Source organism: Macaca thibetana, chromosome 20 (assembly GCF_024542745.1).
Source record: "Macaca thibetana thibetana isolate TM-01 chromosome 20, ASM2454274v1, whole genome shotgun sequence".
Lineage (NCBI taxonomy): Eukaryota > Metazoa > Chordata > Mammalia > Primates > Cercopithecidae > Macaca > Macaca thibetana.
Window position 1 is genome coordinate 46,518,657 of NC_065597.1, and position 18,341 is coordinate 46,536,997.

The 18,341-nt window shown below is 40.4% G+C and overlaps 1 protein-coding gene across 1 annotated transcript; it reads left to right on the forward strand.

Annotated features, from left to right (window-relative positions):
- The first annotated feature begins 14,984 nt into the window (after nt 1–14,984).
- LOC126944249 (phosphoglycerate mutase 1-like) lies at nt 14,985–15,668 on the forward strand. Its single transcript, XM_050773570.1, has one exon. The coding sequence runs from the start codon at nt 14,985–14,987 to the stop codon at nt 15,654–15,656; it is 672 nt and encodes a 223-aa protein (XP_050629527.1). The 3' UTR covers nt 15,657–15,668.
- The last annotated feature ends 2,673 nt before the right edge of the window (nt 15,669–18,341 follow it).

Sequence of the window (18,341 nt, forward strand, 5' to 3'; positions counted from 1 at the left end):
AAGCTGGGAACCCTGCACGGGGTTGTCGAGCACCAGGACTCATTCCTGGCCCTGAGCAGCTCCTGGAAAAGGAGTGAGTTAAATAAACACGGAGTGGCCCACTCTCACCATGAACCTCAAGAATCCTAGCTGCAGGAAACCCCATGACCCCATGGACATTTGAATTGGTAGAGAGAACTTCCCAGTAAGTTGGCAGATACAGAACTCCAGCCTGCATGGAACCCAGAGGATTTGGTGCAGGAATGGCTGCAGTGGAGCAACGCCAGGGGTGCCCTTCACCCAAGGCTCACCATGCTCTTCTACGTGGCTTTAGCCTCTGGTGGCAGCCTATCTGGCCCACAGGATGAGGCCAGTCTGATCTGAGCATGAGCTTGTCTGCCTATCCCAGGGTCCCAGCCTGGCTGCACCTGCTTGTAGTGCAGCCTTGGTGGCCTAGCCAAGGTGCTTGCCAGCAGCCACCACCATAAATCTTCCACCAGCAGACCCTGCCTAATAGTCACAGAACTTCTGCAGGCAGGTCTCCAACAGCATACACTCACCCACAGTCCTCCCTGATAGGCACACACTTGTCTTCCAACTGCTTAGCTGACACACACTCACCCACAGCCTCTCCCTGCTGTTTTGCTGCCATGCATGTGCATGTAGGACCTGCCACTACCCACTGCTACTGGTGCACATGCACATGGGGACCCAGATGCTCACTGCCATCTTGCCAAAGTGCTTTCACCAGCAGCATGATCACAATGTTGTTGCCAGTCCACTGCAGCTCCAAAAACAAATGCAACAGAAATTAAAATAAACAAATGGAACCTGATTAAATTAAAAAGCTTCTGCACAGCAAAAGATATAATCACCAGAGTAAACAGACAACCCACAAAATTACAGAAAATATTTGGAAACCATGCATCCAACAAAGGACTAGTATCCAGGACTTACAAGGAATTCAAACAAATCAGCAAGGAAACAAACCAAATAATCCCACCAAAAAGTAGGCAAATGACATGAATAGATATTTCTCAAAAGAAGATACATAAATGGCCAAAAATCATATGAAAAAATGCTCAACATCACTAATCACCATAGAAATGCAAATTAAAACCACAAAAAGATACCACTTTACTCCTACAAGAATAGCCATTATTAAAAAGTAAAACAAACAAAAAGAAGTAGATGTTGGCATGGATGTGGTGAAAAGGAAATGTTTATACACTTATACGCCGCTAAGAATGTAAATTAGTACAACCTCTATGGAAAACAGTATGGGAATTCCTTAAAGAACTAAATACAGATCTACTATTTGATCCAGCAATCCCATGATGGGTATCTACCCATAGGAAGTGAAGTCATATCAAAAAGACACTTGCACATGCATGTTTATTGCATAATTCACAATAACAAAGATATGGAACTAACGTAAGTGTCCATTGACCATGACTGGATCAAGAAAATGTTGTGTATATACACCATAGGATACTACTCATCACTGAAAAGGAACAAAATAATGTCTTTTGCAGCAACTTGGATGGAGTTAGAGGCCATCCTTCTAAGTGAAGGAACTCAGGAGTAGAAAACCAAATACCAAATATGTTTACTTATAAGTGGGAGCTAAGCTATGTGTACACAAAGGCATACAGATACTCGGGAGGCTGAGGCAGGAGAATGGCGGGAACCCGGGAGGCGGAGCTTGCAGTGAGCTGAGAGCCGGCCACAGCACTCCAGCCTGGGCGACAGAGCGAGACTCCGTCTCAAAAAAAAAAAAAAAAAGAAAGGCATACAGAGTGATATAATAGACTTTAGAGACTTACAAGGGGCAGGGTGGCAAAGGAGTGTGGGATAAAAACCTACACATTGGGTATAATGTATACTACTTGGGTGATTGGTGCACTGAAATCTCAGAATTCATCACACTGTATAGTTCATTTATGTAAACAAAAACCACTTGTACTCCAAAAGCTACAGAAAAAAATATTTTGAAAACAGATTTTTTTTTTTTCTTTTTTGAGATGGAGTCTCTCTCTGTCGCCCAGGCTGGAGTGCAGAGGCGCGATCTTGGCTCACGGCAAGCTCTGCATCCCAGGTTCACGCCATTCTCCTGCCTCAGCCTCCCGAGTAGCTGGGACTACAGGTGCCTGCCACCACACCAGGCTAATTTTTTTGTATTTTCAGTAGAGATGGGGTTTCACTGTGTTAGCCAGGATGGTCTCAATCTCCTGACCTCATGATCTGCCCTCCTGGGCCTCCCAAAGTGCTGGGATTACAGGCATGAGCTACCACGCCCGGCCTAAAAACAGATTCTTAAAGGAATGCTAAATATGAAATTTAGAGACTCTTACTGCCAGCACAAAAGCACACTTAAGTACATAGTCTGCTGACACTATAAAGCAACTATACAATCAAGTCTATAAAACAACCATCTAACAATATGATGACAGGTTCAAATTATCACATATCAATATCAAGCCTGAACAGAGATGGACTAAATGCCTCACTCAAAAGGCACAGAGTGGCAAGTTGAATAAAAAAGCAAGACTCAACTCTATGCTGTCTTCAAGAGACCCATCTCACATGCAGTGATACCCATGGGCTCAAAGTAAAGGGATGGAGAGAGATCTGTCAAGCAAACAGAAAACAAAAGAGAGCAGGGGCTGCTAGTCTTATTTCAAACAAAACAGACTTTAAATCAACAACAACAACAACAAAAAGACAGAGACATTGCATAATGATAAAGCATTAAGTTAAACAAGAAGACTTAACTATCCTAAATATACACACATCCAACACTGGAAAACCCAGATTCATAAAACAAGTTTTAGAGATATATGAAGAGACTTAAATAATCACACAATAATTGTAAGACTTCAATACCCCACAGACAGTGTTAGAAAGATCATCAAGGCAGAAAACTGACAAAGATATTCAGGATCTAGACTTGAAACTTGACCAAATGGACCTAATAGACCTCTACAGAACACTCCATCCAGCAACAACAACAGAATATACATTATTCTCATCAGCACGTAGCACATACTCAAAGACTGATCACACCCTTGCCCATAAAACAATTCTCAATGAGTTCAAAAAACCCCAAATCATACCAACCACAGTGTAATAAAATAAAAATCAATACCAAGAAGATCTCTCAAAACCATACAATTACATGAAAATTACCTGCTCCTGAATGACTTTTCAGTAAATAATGAAATTAAAGCAGAAATCAAGAAATTATTTGAAACAAATGAAAACTGGGACACACCTGAAGTGGTGTTAAGAGGAAAGTTTATAACAGTAAATGCTTACATCAAAAGTCAGAAAGCTCTCAAATTCACAACCTAACATCACTTCTGGAAGAACTAAAAAATAAGAGTAACCCAACTCCAGAGCTAGTAAAAGAAAAGAAATAACCAAAACCAGAGATAAACTGAATGAAATTGAGATGGGAAAATCCATATAAAAAAATCAATGAAACAAAAAATTGGTTCACTAAAAGAATAAATAATATTGAGGGACCACTAGCTAGACTAATAAACAAAAAGAAAAGATCCAAATAAACACAATCAGAAATAACAATGGTAACATTACCATTAACTTCACAAAAATATTTTTTAAAAACCCTCAGAGACTAATATGAATGCACACAAACTAGAAAACATAGAAGAAATGGATAAATTCCTGGAAACATACAGCCTCCTGAGACTGAACTAGGAAAATGTTGAATACCTGAACAGACCAATAACAACTTCCAAAAGGGAATCAGTTATAGAAAACCTACCAACCAGAAAAAGTCCTGGACCAGACAAATTCACAGCCAAATTCTACCAGGCATATAAAGAAGAGCTGGTACCAATCCTACTAAAACAATTCCAAAAATTTGAGGAGGAAGGACTCATCCTTGACTCATTCTATGAGGCCAGCAACACCATGACACCAAAACCTGGTGGAGGCATAATCAAAAATTACCAAAAAAGCTTCAAGTCAATATCCCTGATGAACGTAGATGTAAAATATTCATAAGATACTAGTAAATGAAATCCAGCAGCAGATCAAAAAGGAAATTATCCATGATCAAGCAAGTTTCATTCCTCAGATGCAAGGTTGATTCAACATATGCATATCAATAAATATGATTCATCACATAAATGGAACTAAAAACAAAACCACATGATCATCTCAATAGATACAGAAAAGTCTTTTAATATAATTTAACATCTCCTCATGTTAAATACCATCAACAAACTAGGCATTGAAGGAACATATTTCAAAACAATGAGTCATCTATGACAAACCCACAGCCAACATCATACTGAAGGGACAAAAGCCTGACCAACTCCCCTTGAGAACCAGAGTCAGGCTTCCCATTCACCAGTGTTATTCAAAAGTACTTGAAGTCCCAGGCAGAGCAATTAGGCATGAGAAGGAAATAAAAGGCATTCAAATGGAACAAGAAAGTCAAAGTATCAAAATATCTCTTTCTGCTGATGACATGATTCTATACCTAGAAAACCTCATATTCTCTGCCCAAATGCTCATAGAATTGATAAACAACTTCAGAAAAATTTCAGGATACAAAAATCAATGTACAAAAATTACTAGAATTTCTATACACCAACAACATCCAAGCAGAGAGCCCAATCAAGAATGCATTGCTATTCACAATAGCCACAAAAGGAAAAATTACCTAGGAATACAGTGAAACAGGGAAGTGAAATATCTCCACAACATGAATTACAAAACTGCTGGAAAAAAATCAGAGATGGCACTAACAAATGGAAAAACATTCCACGCTCATGGATAGGAAGAAACAATATTGTCAAAATGGCCATGCTGCCCAAAGAAATTTACAGATTCAATGCTATTCCCGTCAAACTACTGTTGTCAGTTTTTACAGAATTGGAAAAAAGCATTCTAAAATTCATATGGAACAAGAAAGAGCCCAAATACCCAAAGCAATCCTAAGTAAAAAGAACAGAGCCAGAGGCACCACATTACCTGACTTAAATCTATACTACAAGGCTACAGTAACTAAAACAGCATGGTACTGGTACAAAAACAAACACATAGATCAATAGAACAGGTTAGAGAACCCAAAAATAAAAACACACACCTACAACCATCTGATCTTTAACAGAGGTGACAATTAGAAGCAATGGGAAAAGAAGTACTTATTCAGTAAGTGGTGCTGGGATAATTGGCTAGCTATAGGCATGAGACTGAAATGGAACCCCTTCATTTCACCATATACAAAAATCAATTCAGGATAGATTAAAGACTTAAACATAAAACCAAAAACTATAAAAACCTTAAAAGAAAGCCTAGGAAATACCATTCTGGACATAGACTTTTCATGGCAGAGACCCCAAAAGCAATTGCAACAAAAGCAAAAATTGACAAGTGGGACCTAATTAAACTAACAAGCTTCCGCACAGCACAAGAAACAGCATTAACACACAATCGACAGAATGGGAAAAAATATTTGCAAACTACGTGTTGGGGTGATCAAACCCAACACCAGGTCATGGGGGCTATGAAGTCCAGCGGAGTCAAAGGAATGAAACAAGACAAATTAAGAGTACATAGGGTGGGTCCAGGGGTCCAATGCTAGCATATGGAGGCTGTGAAGGCCCCAAGTTCTGGGAGCACACACTATTCATTGGTAATCAAACAAAGAAGCAGGTGGTAAGGATGTGCAGATGTAGGGATAGACAGGTGAGGACGTGAGGATGTGGGGGTAGAAAGGTAGCGGTGCATCAAGCGTAGCTATGACGCTTTAGCATATACTCTGCTACTTGAGATAAGGGAGAACAGGTTCTTCCAATTCACGATACAATCAATTTGTGATCTTGGGAGAGCAAGGAGCAAGAGGCCAGCGAGTCTGGACACATTCCAGAGGCTACAAGGGGTTTTATGCCCTGAGCCCTGGGTTCTCTCCAAGCCACAAAGGGTGTTTTGCCCTGTGCTTAGATTGTAGTGCAGCAGGGCAGCCTTCCACCCTTCGGCACAGAGCTTGGTGTTCCATAGGCCACAAGGGGTTTTAGACCCTGGACCCAGGACATGTTCCAAGACTTTTTTACATTATGTCAGACAAGTGAGCCCTGCCTCAGCTCTTCTGCCAACACCATGCATTTAACAGATGTTGAGATGGAGTCTTGCTCTGTCACCCAGGCTGGAGTGCAGTGGCGCAAATCTTGGTTTACTGCAGCCTCCACCTCCTGGGCTCAAGCAATTCTCCTGCCTCAGCCTCCCGAGTAACTGGGATTACAGATGCACACCACCATGCCCAGCTAATTTTTGTATTTTTAGTATAGACGGAGTTTCACCATGTTGTCCAGGCTTGTCTCGAACTCCTGACCTCAAGTGATCTGCCTGCCTCGGCCTCCCAAAGTGCTGGGATTACAGGTATGAGCTTCCATGCTTGGCCCAGTATATATAATTTCAAAACAAATATTACAACATATGAATTGGTATTGAAGTGGGAATCAGAAGAGTTCTGTGATCATAGACATTTTGGCAGGAATAAGTGAAAGAATTGACTATCACGTTTTGTATAAGAAAATCACCACCTGTTCTTCTGTCCATTTTGGAGTAGTCAGGCTGAGGTGCACACAGTGTATGTTGTAACTGTTTATGTAGCCATGACACACACTCTGTCTGCAACCCCAAACCAAGACAACTGAAAATTAAAGCATGATATGTTTTGTAGAGTAGTACAAAATGAATGGCATTTATGCGTGATGAAATCATTTTCCAGTTACCCAATAAGAAATTAATAACGCAACAAAAAATCATATAAGCCACGAGAGAAAGATTAAATCCGTTGTGATAGGAGGAGGAAGCCCAGACTCATCCTAGATTTTGGTGATTGATCCTAGATGGGTTTTGTGGACGCTTACATACTTTCTGTCCTCTGTGCAGCTTGTTTTCTTTTTTCTTTTCTTTTCTTTCTTTTTTTTTTGAAATGGGGTCTCACTCTGTTGCCCAGGCTGGAGTGCAGTGGCACGATCTCGGCTCACTGCAGCCTCCAACCTCCCAAGTTCGAGCAATTCTCCTACTTCAGCCTCCTGAGTAGCTAGGATTACAAGTGCCCGCCACCATGCCTGGCTAATTTTTGCATTTTTATTAGAGATGGAGTTTCACCACATTGGCCAGGCTGCTCTCGAACTCCTGAACTCAGGTTCCACCCGCCTCAGCCTCCCAAAGTGCTGGGATTACAGGTATGAGCCACTGTGCCCGGCCTGCAGTTCGTTTTCTAATAGCCAGCATTCTCTTTAGTAGTCCCACTGGCAGGGTGGTACAATCAGAGTTCCCGAAGGAAAACCTCACATCTGGCTATGAAATATACTATTTGGTTAAATGATAAACTTTTTCACTTGTCATTTCCTAGCATTGATGTAAACAACTTCAGGAGTTTGTCTCTAAATTCTGTATCTCTTGAGAAAATATTTTTTCCACCTTTTTTGTAATTGGCAAAATACAATTGTATCTATTGGGTGAAAACTTAAACATAGCATCTGAAATCATAAAACTTCTAGAAGAAAACATTGGGGAAAAGTTTCTTTTTTTTTAATTTTACTTTAAGTTCTGGGATACGTGTGCAGAATGTGCAGGTTTGTTACATAGATATACATGTGCCATGGTGGTTTGCTGCAACTATCGACCTGTCATCTAGGCTTTAAGTCTGAGTCCTTCCCTTTGCCCCCCACCCCCTAACAGGCTGTGGTGTGTGATGTTCCCCTTCCTGTGCCCATGTGTTCTCATTGTTGAACTCTCACTTATGAGTGAGAACATGCAGTGTTTGATTTTCTGTTCCTGTGTTAGTTTGCTGAGAATGATGGCTTTGACATTGGTCTCAACAATGAATTTTTGAATTTGACATCAAAAACTCATGCAATGTAAGAAAAAACAGTCAAGTGGGACCACGTTCACTAAAATGTTTCTCATAGCAAAAGAAAACAATCAACAAAATTAAAAGTCAGTCTGTATAATTGGAGAAAAATTCTGTAACAGTATATCTGAGAATGAGATTATATGTAAGGAATTCTTAAAACTGAACTTCAATAAGTAAATAACCCAGGACCTGAACAGATATTTTTCCAAAGAAGTCGTACAATGGCCAACAAGCATTTGAAAAGATGCTTAGCATCCCAAATAATCAGGAAATGCACATCAGAACTGCAATGAGCTATTACCTCACACAGGCTTGTCAGAATAGTATTTATTAAGAAGTCAAAAGATAATGAGTGCTAATGATGATGTGGAGAAGGGGGAACTCTTGCACACTGTTAGTGGGTATGTAAATGGATAAAGCCAAAATGGAAAACAATATGGAGTTTTCTCAAAAAAATTAAAACTAGAACTGCCACATGATCCAGCAATCCCACTTCTGGGTATTTATCTGCCTTGGTTCATTTTGTGCTTCTATGACAGAACATTTGAGGCTGGGTAATTTATAATAAATAGATATTTATTTTCTCACACTTCTGGAGGCTGGGAAGTGCAAGATCAAGGTGGTGGCATCTGGTGAGGGCCTTCTTGCTACACTATCATGTGGCAGGAAAGCAAAGGCACAAGGTACCAAACTAACCCTATGATAGTGACATTAAACCCAACTGTGAGGACAGAGCTTTCATGGCCCTATTACCTCACAACCACATTTGCCACAACCAAATTTCAACATGAGTTTTGGAGGGGACAAACATTCAAACCATTAACAATATCCAAAGGGAATAAAATTGCTATCTTGAAGAGATATCTGCACTCCTATACTCATCACAGCATTACACACAATAGACAAGATATAAAAACAACCTAGATGTCTATCAACAGATAAATGGATAAAGAATATATGAAATATCTATTAATGTATCTATTTGTCTATCAAATGAAATACTATTCAGCCCTAAGAAAGAAAATCCTGCCATTTTCAACAACATAGATGAACTTTGAAGACATTATGCTAAGTGAAATAAGGCAGACATAAAAATACAAATTTTGTGTGAACTCATTTTATGAGGAATCTGAAAAAGAGTAGAACTCATAGTTACAGAGAGCAGAATGGTGGTGACCTGGGGCTGAGGGATTGGGAAAAAATGAAAGATATTGGTCAAAGGGTACAACCCTGTTGTCACAAGATAAATAAATACTAGAGACCCAATGTGCAGCATCATGACTATGCTTAATAATTACATCTTGTATACTTGAACTTTGTTAAGAAAAACGGATCTCAAATGAACTTACCACACTAAAATATAGTAACTATGTGACATGACAGATATGTTCATTAGCTTTGTTGTGGTAATAATTTCATAATATATAAATATATCAAAACATATATTTTAGTTTTTACACTTTAAATACAGTTTCTATTTGTCAATCATACTCCAAAAAAGGTGAGAAAAGATTGTATAACCAAACTAATATCTAGTCATATGTAAATTTTATTTAAGACCATTTAAAATAACTTTTAGATTAAATTTAAAATCTAATTTGGTATAATTTTTTAAAATTTTACTTTAAGTTCTGGATACATATGCACAACGTGCAGGTTTGTTACATGTGCCATGGTGGTTTGTTGCATCTATCAACCCATCATCTAGGTTTTAAGCCCTGCATGCATTAGGTATTTGTCCTAATGCTCTCCCTCCCCTTGCCCTCCACCCCGCAACAGGCCCCAGTGTGTGCTGTTCCCCTCCCTGTGTCCTTGTGTTCTCATTGTTCAGCTCCTACCTATGAGTGAGATCATGCAGTGTTTGGTTTTCTGTTTCTGTGTTAGTTTACTGAGGATGATGGTTTCCAGCTTCATCTGTGTCCCTGCAAAGGACATGAACTCATTCTTTTTATGACTGCCTAGTATTGCAGCCATACCACAATCTAATGGGATTGATGGGTCAAATGGTGTTTCTGGTTCTAGATCCTTAAGGAATCACCACACTGTCTTCCACAATGATTGAACTAATTTACACTCCCACCAACAGTGTAAAAGTGTTCCTATTTCTCCACATGCTTGCCAGCATCTGTTGTTTCCTGGCTTTTTAGTGATTGCCATTCTAACTGGCATGAGATGGTATCTCATTGTGGTTTTGATTTGCATTTCTCTAATGACCAGTGACGATGAGCTTTTTCTCATATGTTTGTTGGCCACATAAATGTCTTCTTTTGAGAAGTGTCTGTTCATATCTTTTGCCCACTTTTTGATGGGGTTGTGTTTTTTTTCTTGTAAATTTGCTTAAGTTCCTTGCAGATTCTGGATATCAGACTTTTGTCAAATGGATAGATTACAAAAATTTTCTCCCATACTGTAGGTTGCCTATTCACTCTGATGATAGTTTCTTTTGCTGTGCAGCATTTGTCAATTTTGGCTTTTGTTGCAATTGCTTTTGGTGTTTTAGTCATGAAGTCTTTGTAAATTGGCATAATTTTTACAGAGACAAAAAAGGTTTTTCAAAGAAGCATGATTTAAAGCTAGAATTGAATATTTAGCTAAAATGTTTAATTTTTATTCATTGTTCATTTTAAAATTCTTTTTAGAGATGAGGTCTTGCTCTGTCACCCAGATTGAAGCCAGTGATGCAATCACAGCTCCCTGCAACCTCAACCTCTGGGGCTCAAGGAATCCTCCCACCTCAGCCTCTTGAGTAGCTGGCATTACAGGCACTCACCATCATGCTTGGCTAATTTTTAAAAATCTATTTTTGTAGAGGTGAGATCTTACTATCTTACTATGTTGCCCAGGTTGATCTCAAACTCTAGGCCTCAAGCAATCCTCCCAGCTCAGCCCCTAAATTGCTGGGATTACAGGTGTGAGCCACTGTACCTGGCCTAAAATACTTTTGATAAATAAGAGTAAATTAAAATATTTTCCAAAGTGAAGTTTTTGAGAGATTTTATTACCAATAGAATCTTCTTTAGGGTACACTTCAAGAAGAAAGAAACATTTTCTGGTATTAAATTAAAATGAAAAAGTATAAGAGACTTAATATGGGGATATCAACTGTGGTAGACACTGAACTAAAGAAACTAAAAATTCCTTGGTAGAATAGGTTTCAAAAGTATTTAGAGATAATAAAAGTATAATTCTTTATATTTCACTTAAATCAAATTTAAACATTTCAGTGGTACTTGAACAGTTTGACTGATGGCCGAAGACTCTTTTCTCAGAAAACATTTTTCATCGCTGACTTATTAAAAATTGATGGTATTTCTATTGCAATTTTGCATAATGTTGATTATTGTTTTATCGGAACTGATTTGCACCAAAGGACTAATAGTGGCATAGGCATTGAGCACAGCTCCCTGCATGCTCAGGACAAGGTATGGGTCATATGTCCATAGCAAGGTTAAAAAGATTGAGAAGATAAAGTCTACCCAGTGCATGACCACAAAGAAACTCACCAGCAGCAGGATGGTCTGGGTGGCCCTTTTCTCTGGGGAGGGTCTTGGAGAGGTGGGTGCTGTGGAGGTGCTGGGATTGCCTCCAATGCCTGGACAGGAGAATCACCATGTATGCACTCGAGAGCAGCATAAGTACTACACAGGACATCCTTGGACAATGTCACAGTGAAAAACACTCCCCTGATTGTGGAGTTCATGGGAGAAAGTAAGCAGTATTTACTGACATTCAGTAGCTTGATACGGGTCATGTTGGAAGAATGCACAGAGAAAAATATTAGCCAACTACTGAAGGACAAATTGAAGAACACCCCAAAAAAGAAAACATGCATAATGTAATTTGTAATTTGTAGATTTATGTTTAAACCTTGCCATCCAGGAGGTGCTAGGGCTGAGGCTGACGGCCTGGAGCGTGCTCAGAAGGCAGATGGTGCAGATGGAGAGGCCCCTCATTGCCCTGTTTGTGTAAAAAGGTGCCTTACACTTAAAGTCATTCCCAAAATGCAGTGATTCAAACATGTCTAGAGGCAAAAAATCAAGTGAGGGGCATCCGAATGTGAATGAGGGCCAGGTGACACATGAGTAAGTCACCGGGTTTAGGCCTGCAATTCAGAAGAGCGTAAGGGATGTGGAAGAAAAGGAGAAAGGTGTTGGCTGAGAATCCAACGCCAGCTTGAAAAACAAAGGCGTTTTTAACGATAACATAAGTAGAAAGCATTTTCATCTTAATGGCATAGAGGAAACATACTTTCTATATCTGGAATAAAAGAAACAATAGATCCCATTTTATCAATGTTTGTTGTTCAGTGTTCAAAATTGTTACCATCATCATCTTTTTCCCCACTTATTCTTTGTCAAGCCTGCATATGAATTCTTGGGAATCCAGTTTCTGCATTCTTTTCCACACCAAATCATTTATCTTTGTAAAACAATAAGACTTCTACAATCATACAGTGCACAGTGCCTGTACTCCCACTATACCTGAGCCTCACTTTTTAGAAATCATATCCTTATTGTTCTACATTCTCTCCTATCACATTTAGCACCCAGAACAGTGATGGACAAACAAAATGACTCAGAAAAAGGGCCAGGCACAGTGGCTCATGCTTGTAATCCCAGTACTTTTGGAGACTGAGGTGGGAAGATTGCTTGAGGCCAGAAGTTCAAGACCAGCCTGGCAACATAGTGAGGTGCCATCTCTACAAAAAAATTAAAAAGTTAGTGAGACGTTGTGGCATGCACCTGTAGTACAAGCTACCCAGGAGGCTGAGGTGGGAAGATTGCTTGAGCCCAGGAGGTCAAGGCTGCAGTGAGCCATGATTGCACTACTGCATTCCAACCTGGGCAATGGAATGAGACCCTATCTCATAACAAATACAAAAACAAATAAAATTACTCAAAGGTATTTATGCATTTAAATTAAATGAAAATTTATTCTAATATGAAAAGAATCACTAAAGCAAGCAATTGAAAAGCTATTCAGCTGAGTCATTCTCACATCTCATCACTTTGATACATTCTGTTCTCCATCACTCTTCCACATTTCTGGACCCTTGTGATTATACTGGACCCATGGTGATAATCTGTGAAAATTTCACTATGTTTCAACAGCAGACTAGCAATCTTGATCACATCTGCAATCTTATCTTTTCTTTGCCATAGAATTTAACGTATTCCCAGTATCTGGGGAATTAGTATGTGAACATCTTTGGAAGGTTTTATCTTGCTTTTCTGAACCTTTCTTAATGTATCACTTAAAAATAGTCCCAGCTTGGCCGGGCATGGTGGCTCACACCTGTAATCCCAGCACTTTGGGAGGCTGAGGCGGGCGGATCACGAGGTCAGGAGATCGAGACCATCCTGGCTAACACGGTGAAATCCCATTTCTACTAAAAATACAAAAAGTTAGCTGGGCTAAAAAAACACAGCTAATTTTTGTATTTTGGGTAGAGATGGGGTTTCACCATGTTGGTCAGGCTGGTCTCAAACTCCTGACCTTGTGATTTGCCCACCTCAGCTCCCAAAGTGTTGAGATTACAGGCGTGAGCCACTGTGCCCCGCCGAGATCTTACTTTGATGTAAAGTATCAAGCTATCCTGCTGTTGTGTTCCACCCCTCATTCTTCAGTCTCCTCTGCTGCTTCTATTCACAGCAGTGTTTGATTTCACACATTTATCAGTCAAGCACCCACTTGTTAGCAGTAGCCACTTATTTTTAGCCCTTGTGATATCCATCAAACACAATTTTAATCATAACTAAACATAACATTAACTTAATCATAATTATGACTACACATATATGATCCTCTTCCTTAACAAATAATACCTATTAAATTGTTAGATGATAACATCATGACATTTCTTCTTATAAATCTATGAATCTTAGCATAGGGCAGCAGCTCAGCCTGTTTAGGTCCAGCATAATGTGCTACTTTTCCTATTCTGATGAAATTTCTCCATTTGACCTCAGTCAGGGCCACCCAGCCCACAGACTTCTATTGTCCACAAATTTACTTTTTCCTGCTCTCTCTAACCCAGTCCAACATATCATTTGTTGCAATCAATATGACTTCATTTCTCAATCCAGTTGCCTTTGTTGGATCTTGATTTGTTTGCCTTCTTGCAAGTCTTTCAATTCCATTTGAAACTTTTTTCCCACTCCCCAAAGAAAAAACTGTCAATCAAAAATTATATGCCTAAGAAAGCTATAGAACAACAATAAAGACAAAATATGCATCTGACTAAGATCTACAAGCATCTGTAAGGAACTCAAATGAATTTGCAAGAGAAAACTCCATTAAAAAGTGGTAAAGGATATGAACAGACATTTTTGAAATGAAGACATAAGGGCTGGGCGCCACCTCACGCCTGTAATCCCAGTACTTTGGGAAGCCAAGGTGGGCACATCATGAGTTCAGGAGATCAAGACCTGCCTGGCTAACACGGTGAAACCCCGTCTCTACTAAAAGTACAAAAAATTAGCCGGGCTTGGTGGCATGCGCCTGTAGTCCCAGCTACTCTGGAAGCTGAAGCAGGAGAATCACTTGAACCTGGGAGGCGGAGGTTGCAGTTAGCCAAGATCGCACCACTGCACTCCAGCCTGGGTGACAGAATGAGACTCTGTCTCAAAAAACAACAACAAAAAAAGACACACATGCGGCCAAGAAGCATATGATAAAAAGCTCAATATCACTGATCATTAGAGAAATGCAAATCAAAATCACAATGAGACGCCATCTCACACCATTCAGAATGGCTAGTTACTATTAAAAGGTTAAAAAAAAATAACTGATGCTGGTGAAGTAGTGGAGAAAAGGGAAACACTTATACACTGTTAGTGAAAGTGTAAATTAGTTCAATCATTGTGGAAAGCTGTATAGCAATTTCTTAAAGAGTTAAAAGCAGAACCACCATTTGACACAGCGATCCCATTACTGGGTATATACCCAGAGGAATATACATTATTCTGCCATAAAGACACATGCATGTGAATGTTCACTGCAGCACTACTCACAATGGTAAAGATGTGGAATCAACCTAAATGTTCATCAATGACATTGGATACTAAAAATGTGGTACAGGCCGCATCCCCAGCCCACGGCTATGGCCGCCTACAAACTGGTGCTCATCCAGCATGGTGAGAGCGCATGGAACCAGGACAACCGCTTCAGCGGCTGGTACCACGCTGACCTGAGCCCAGCGGGCCCCGAGGAGGCGAAGCACGGAGGGCAGGCTCTGAAAGATGCTGGCTATGAGTTAGACATCTGCTTCACCTCAGTGCAGAAGAGAGCGATCCAGACCCTCTGGACAGTGCTAGATGCCATTGATCAGATGTGGCTGCCAGTGGTGAGGACCTGGCGCCTCAATGAGCGGCAATGTGGGGGTCTAACAGCTCTCAATAAAGCAGAAACTGCAGCAAAGCATGGTGAGGCCCAGGTGAAGATCTGGAGGCGCTCCTATGATGTCCCACCACCTCCGATGGAGCCCGACCACCCTTTCTACCGCAACATCAGTAAGGATCGCAGGTATGCAGACCTCACAAAAGATCAGCTACCCTCCTGTGAGAGTCTGAAGGACACTATTGCCAGAGCTCTGACCTTCTGGAATAAAGAAATAGTTCCCCAGATCAAGGAGAGGAAATGTGTACTGATTGCAGCCCATGGCAACAGCCTCCGGGGCATTGTCAAGCATCTGGAGGGTCTCTCTAAAGAGGCTATCATGGAGCTGAACCTGCTGACTGGTATTCCAATGTCTATGAATTGGACAAGAACTTGAAGCCTATCAAGCCCATGCAGTTCCTGGGGGATGAAGAAACGGTGGGCAAAGCCATGGAAGCTGTGGCTGCCCAGGGCAAGGCCAAGAAGTGAAGGCCAGCGGGGAGGATACTGTCCCCAGGAGCACCCTTCCTGCCCGTCTTGTCCCTCTGCCCCTCCCACCTGCACATGTCACACTGACCACATCTGTAGACATCTTGAGTTGTAGCTGCAGATGGGGACAAGTGGCTCCCATTTGCATTTTAGCCTTTTTTGTCTCCTGCACCCACTCCCTTCATACAATCTAGTCAGAATGGCACTTCTAGAGCATAGGTTCTCAGTCCAAGCTCTGGAAAAGCTCCCCTTAGCCAACAGAGTTTAAAGGTAGTGACTTGGGTTTTTGCGAGTTCTTTGTTTACTAAGGACTTGTGGGGAGGAACCATGCTAAGCCATGACCAATGAGGAGAAGCAACAGAGCCCGTCTGTCCCCAGGAGCCAGTCCTCTGCTCTTCTGCAGTCAGGCCACTGCCTGGGGACTCTAGTCATTCCAGTGGAAGATGAATGTAACCTGCATGGTGATATGACAACTGTTTCCTCACTGACACCAGAGGAGCTGGCTCTAGAAGTTTGGGATCAATCCTGAATTTAGTTATGTGTTACATTTACTTTTATTACAAAAAAAAGTATATATAATTAATGCAAAACAATAACCCTTCTGGGGTCTCTTGTGGCGGTTGAAATAGTCCCACATGTGGTCATCAGAAAATAAGCCATTCCTCATACCAGTGTGGGATCAGTTCCTTGACCTCTGAGGGGCAGGAGTGCTTCCTGCTGTGTGTGTGAGAATCCCTTCTTGCCCCGTTTCGTGGCAGTGAAACGCCCCTTGGTCCTGTCCAAGTGTGTCTTTCACTGATTTCTAAATCACGTTCTAGTTGCTTGGCCCTGCCACATGGGTCCAGTGTTCATCTGAGCATAACTGTACTAAATGCTTTTTCCAGATAATAATAAAGGAGTGATGTGTGGTTAAAAAAAAAAAAAAAAAAAGTGGTACATGCCCACCATGGAATATTATTTAAGCATAATAGAATGAGATCACATCATTTGCAAAGACATGGATGAAGCTGGAGGACATTATCTTTAGCAAACTAACACAGGAACAGAAAACCCAATACCGTGTGGTCTCACTTAAAAGTGGGAGGTAGGCCGGGCACTGTGACTCACCCCTGTAATCTCAGCACTTTGAGAGGCCAAGGCAGGAGGATCACCACCTGAGGTCAGGAGTTTGAGACCAGCCTGGCCAACATGGGGAAATCCCATCTCTACTAAAAATACAAAATTAGCCTGGTGTGGTGGTGGACACCTGTAATCCCAGCTACTCTGGAGGCTGAGGCAGGAGAATCGCTTGAACCCAGGCGGCAGAGGTTGCAGTGAGCTAAGATCATGCCACTGCACTCCAGCCTGGGTAACAGAGTGAGACTCCGTCTCAAAAAAAAAAAAAAAAAAAAAAAAAAAAAGTGGGAGGTGAATTACGAGAACTCATGAACTCATGAAGAAAGACGTTTCCCAGACACTGGGATATATACTTGAATGTGGAAGGTGGGAGGAGGGAGAGAAGCAGAAAAGGTAACTATTGAGTACTGGGCTTAATGTCTGGGTGATGAAAAAATCTGTACAACAAACCCTCATGACATGAGTTTACCTATATAACAAACCTTCACATGTACCCGCAAATTGAAAATAATTTTTTAAAAATATCAGCATTAACTATAGCAATTAGAGTCATAATCTTTTATAACACAAGAAATTTTGAGTAATTTGTTAATTGTTCCGAAGGTTTATTCTCACACAATATTCTTTCTGATTATTTCTTGTTAACTGCAGAGAAACAGTAGAAATGTGAGATACTAAAAATTAAAAATAAATACATTGAAAAACACAAATTCTCAAAAAAAGTTAAGAAAAAATAAAATATAGAAATAGCTCTACATAGAAATAAATGTAACATATTAATAGATCTATAACAAAGAAAGAGATCAAATTAATTAGAACCTTTACACAAATAAAAGCCCCAGGACAAATGGCTTAACCGGTAAATTCTATTAAGCATTCAATAAAGAATTAATACTGGGCCGGGCGCGGTGGCTCACACCTGTAATCCCAGCACTTTGGGAGGCTGAGGTGGATGGATCACCTGAGGTCGGGAGTTCAAGACCAGCCTGACCAACATGGAGAAACCCCATCTCTACTAAAAATATAAAATTAACCAAGTGTGGTAGTGCATGCCTGTAATCCCAGCTATTTGGGAAGCTGAGGCAGAAGAATCGCTTGAACCAGGGAGGTGGAGTTTGCAGTAAGCCGAGATCATACCATTGCACTCCAGCCTCAGCAACAAGAGTAAAATTCTGTCTCAAATAATAATAATTATTATTAACTTTTCACAAATACTTCCAAAAAATTGAATCAGTGAAAACATTTCCCAAGTCATTCTATCAGATCAGTATTACTATGATTCCAAAATCAAACAGAAACATTACTAGACAAAAAATGACTTATCTTTATCCTTCATGCATACAGACACTAAGATTCTAAAAAAAAAAAAAAAAAAAAAAAAAAAAAAAAAAAAACTAGCAAACTGAATCTGAATCTAGCAAAATATGAAACTCGTTAAACACCATTGTCAAATGGGATTATTTCACAAATGTTATGT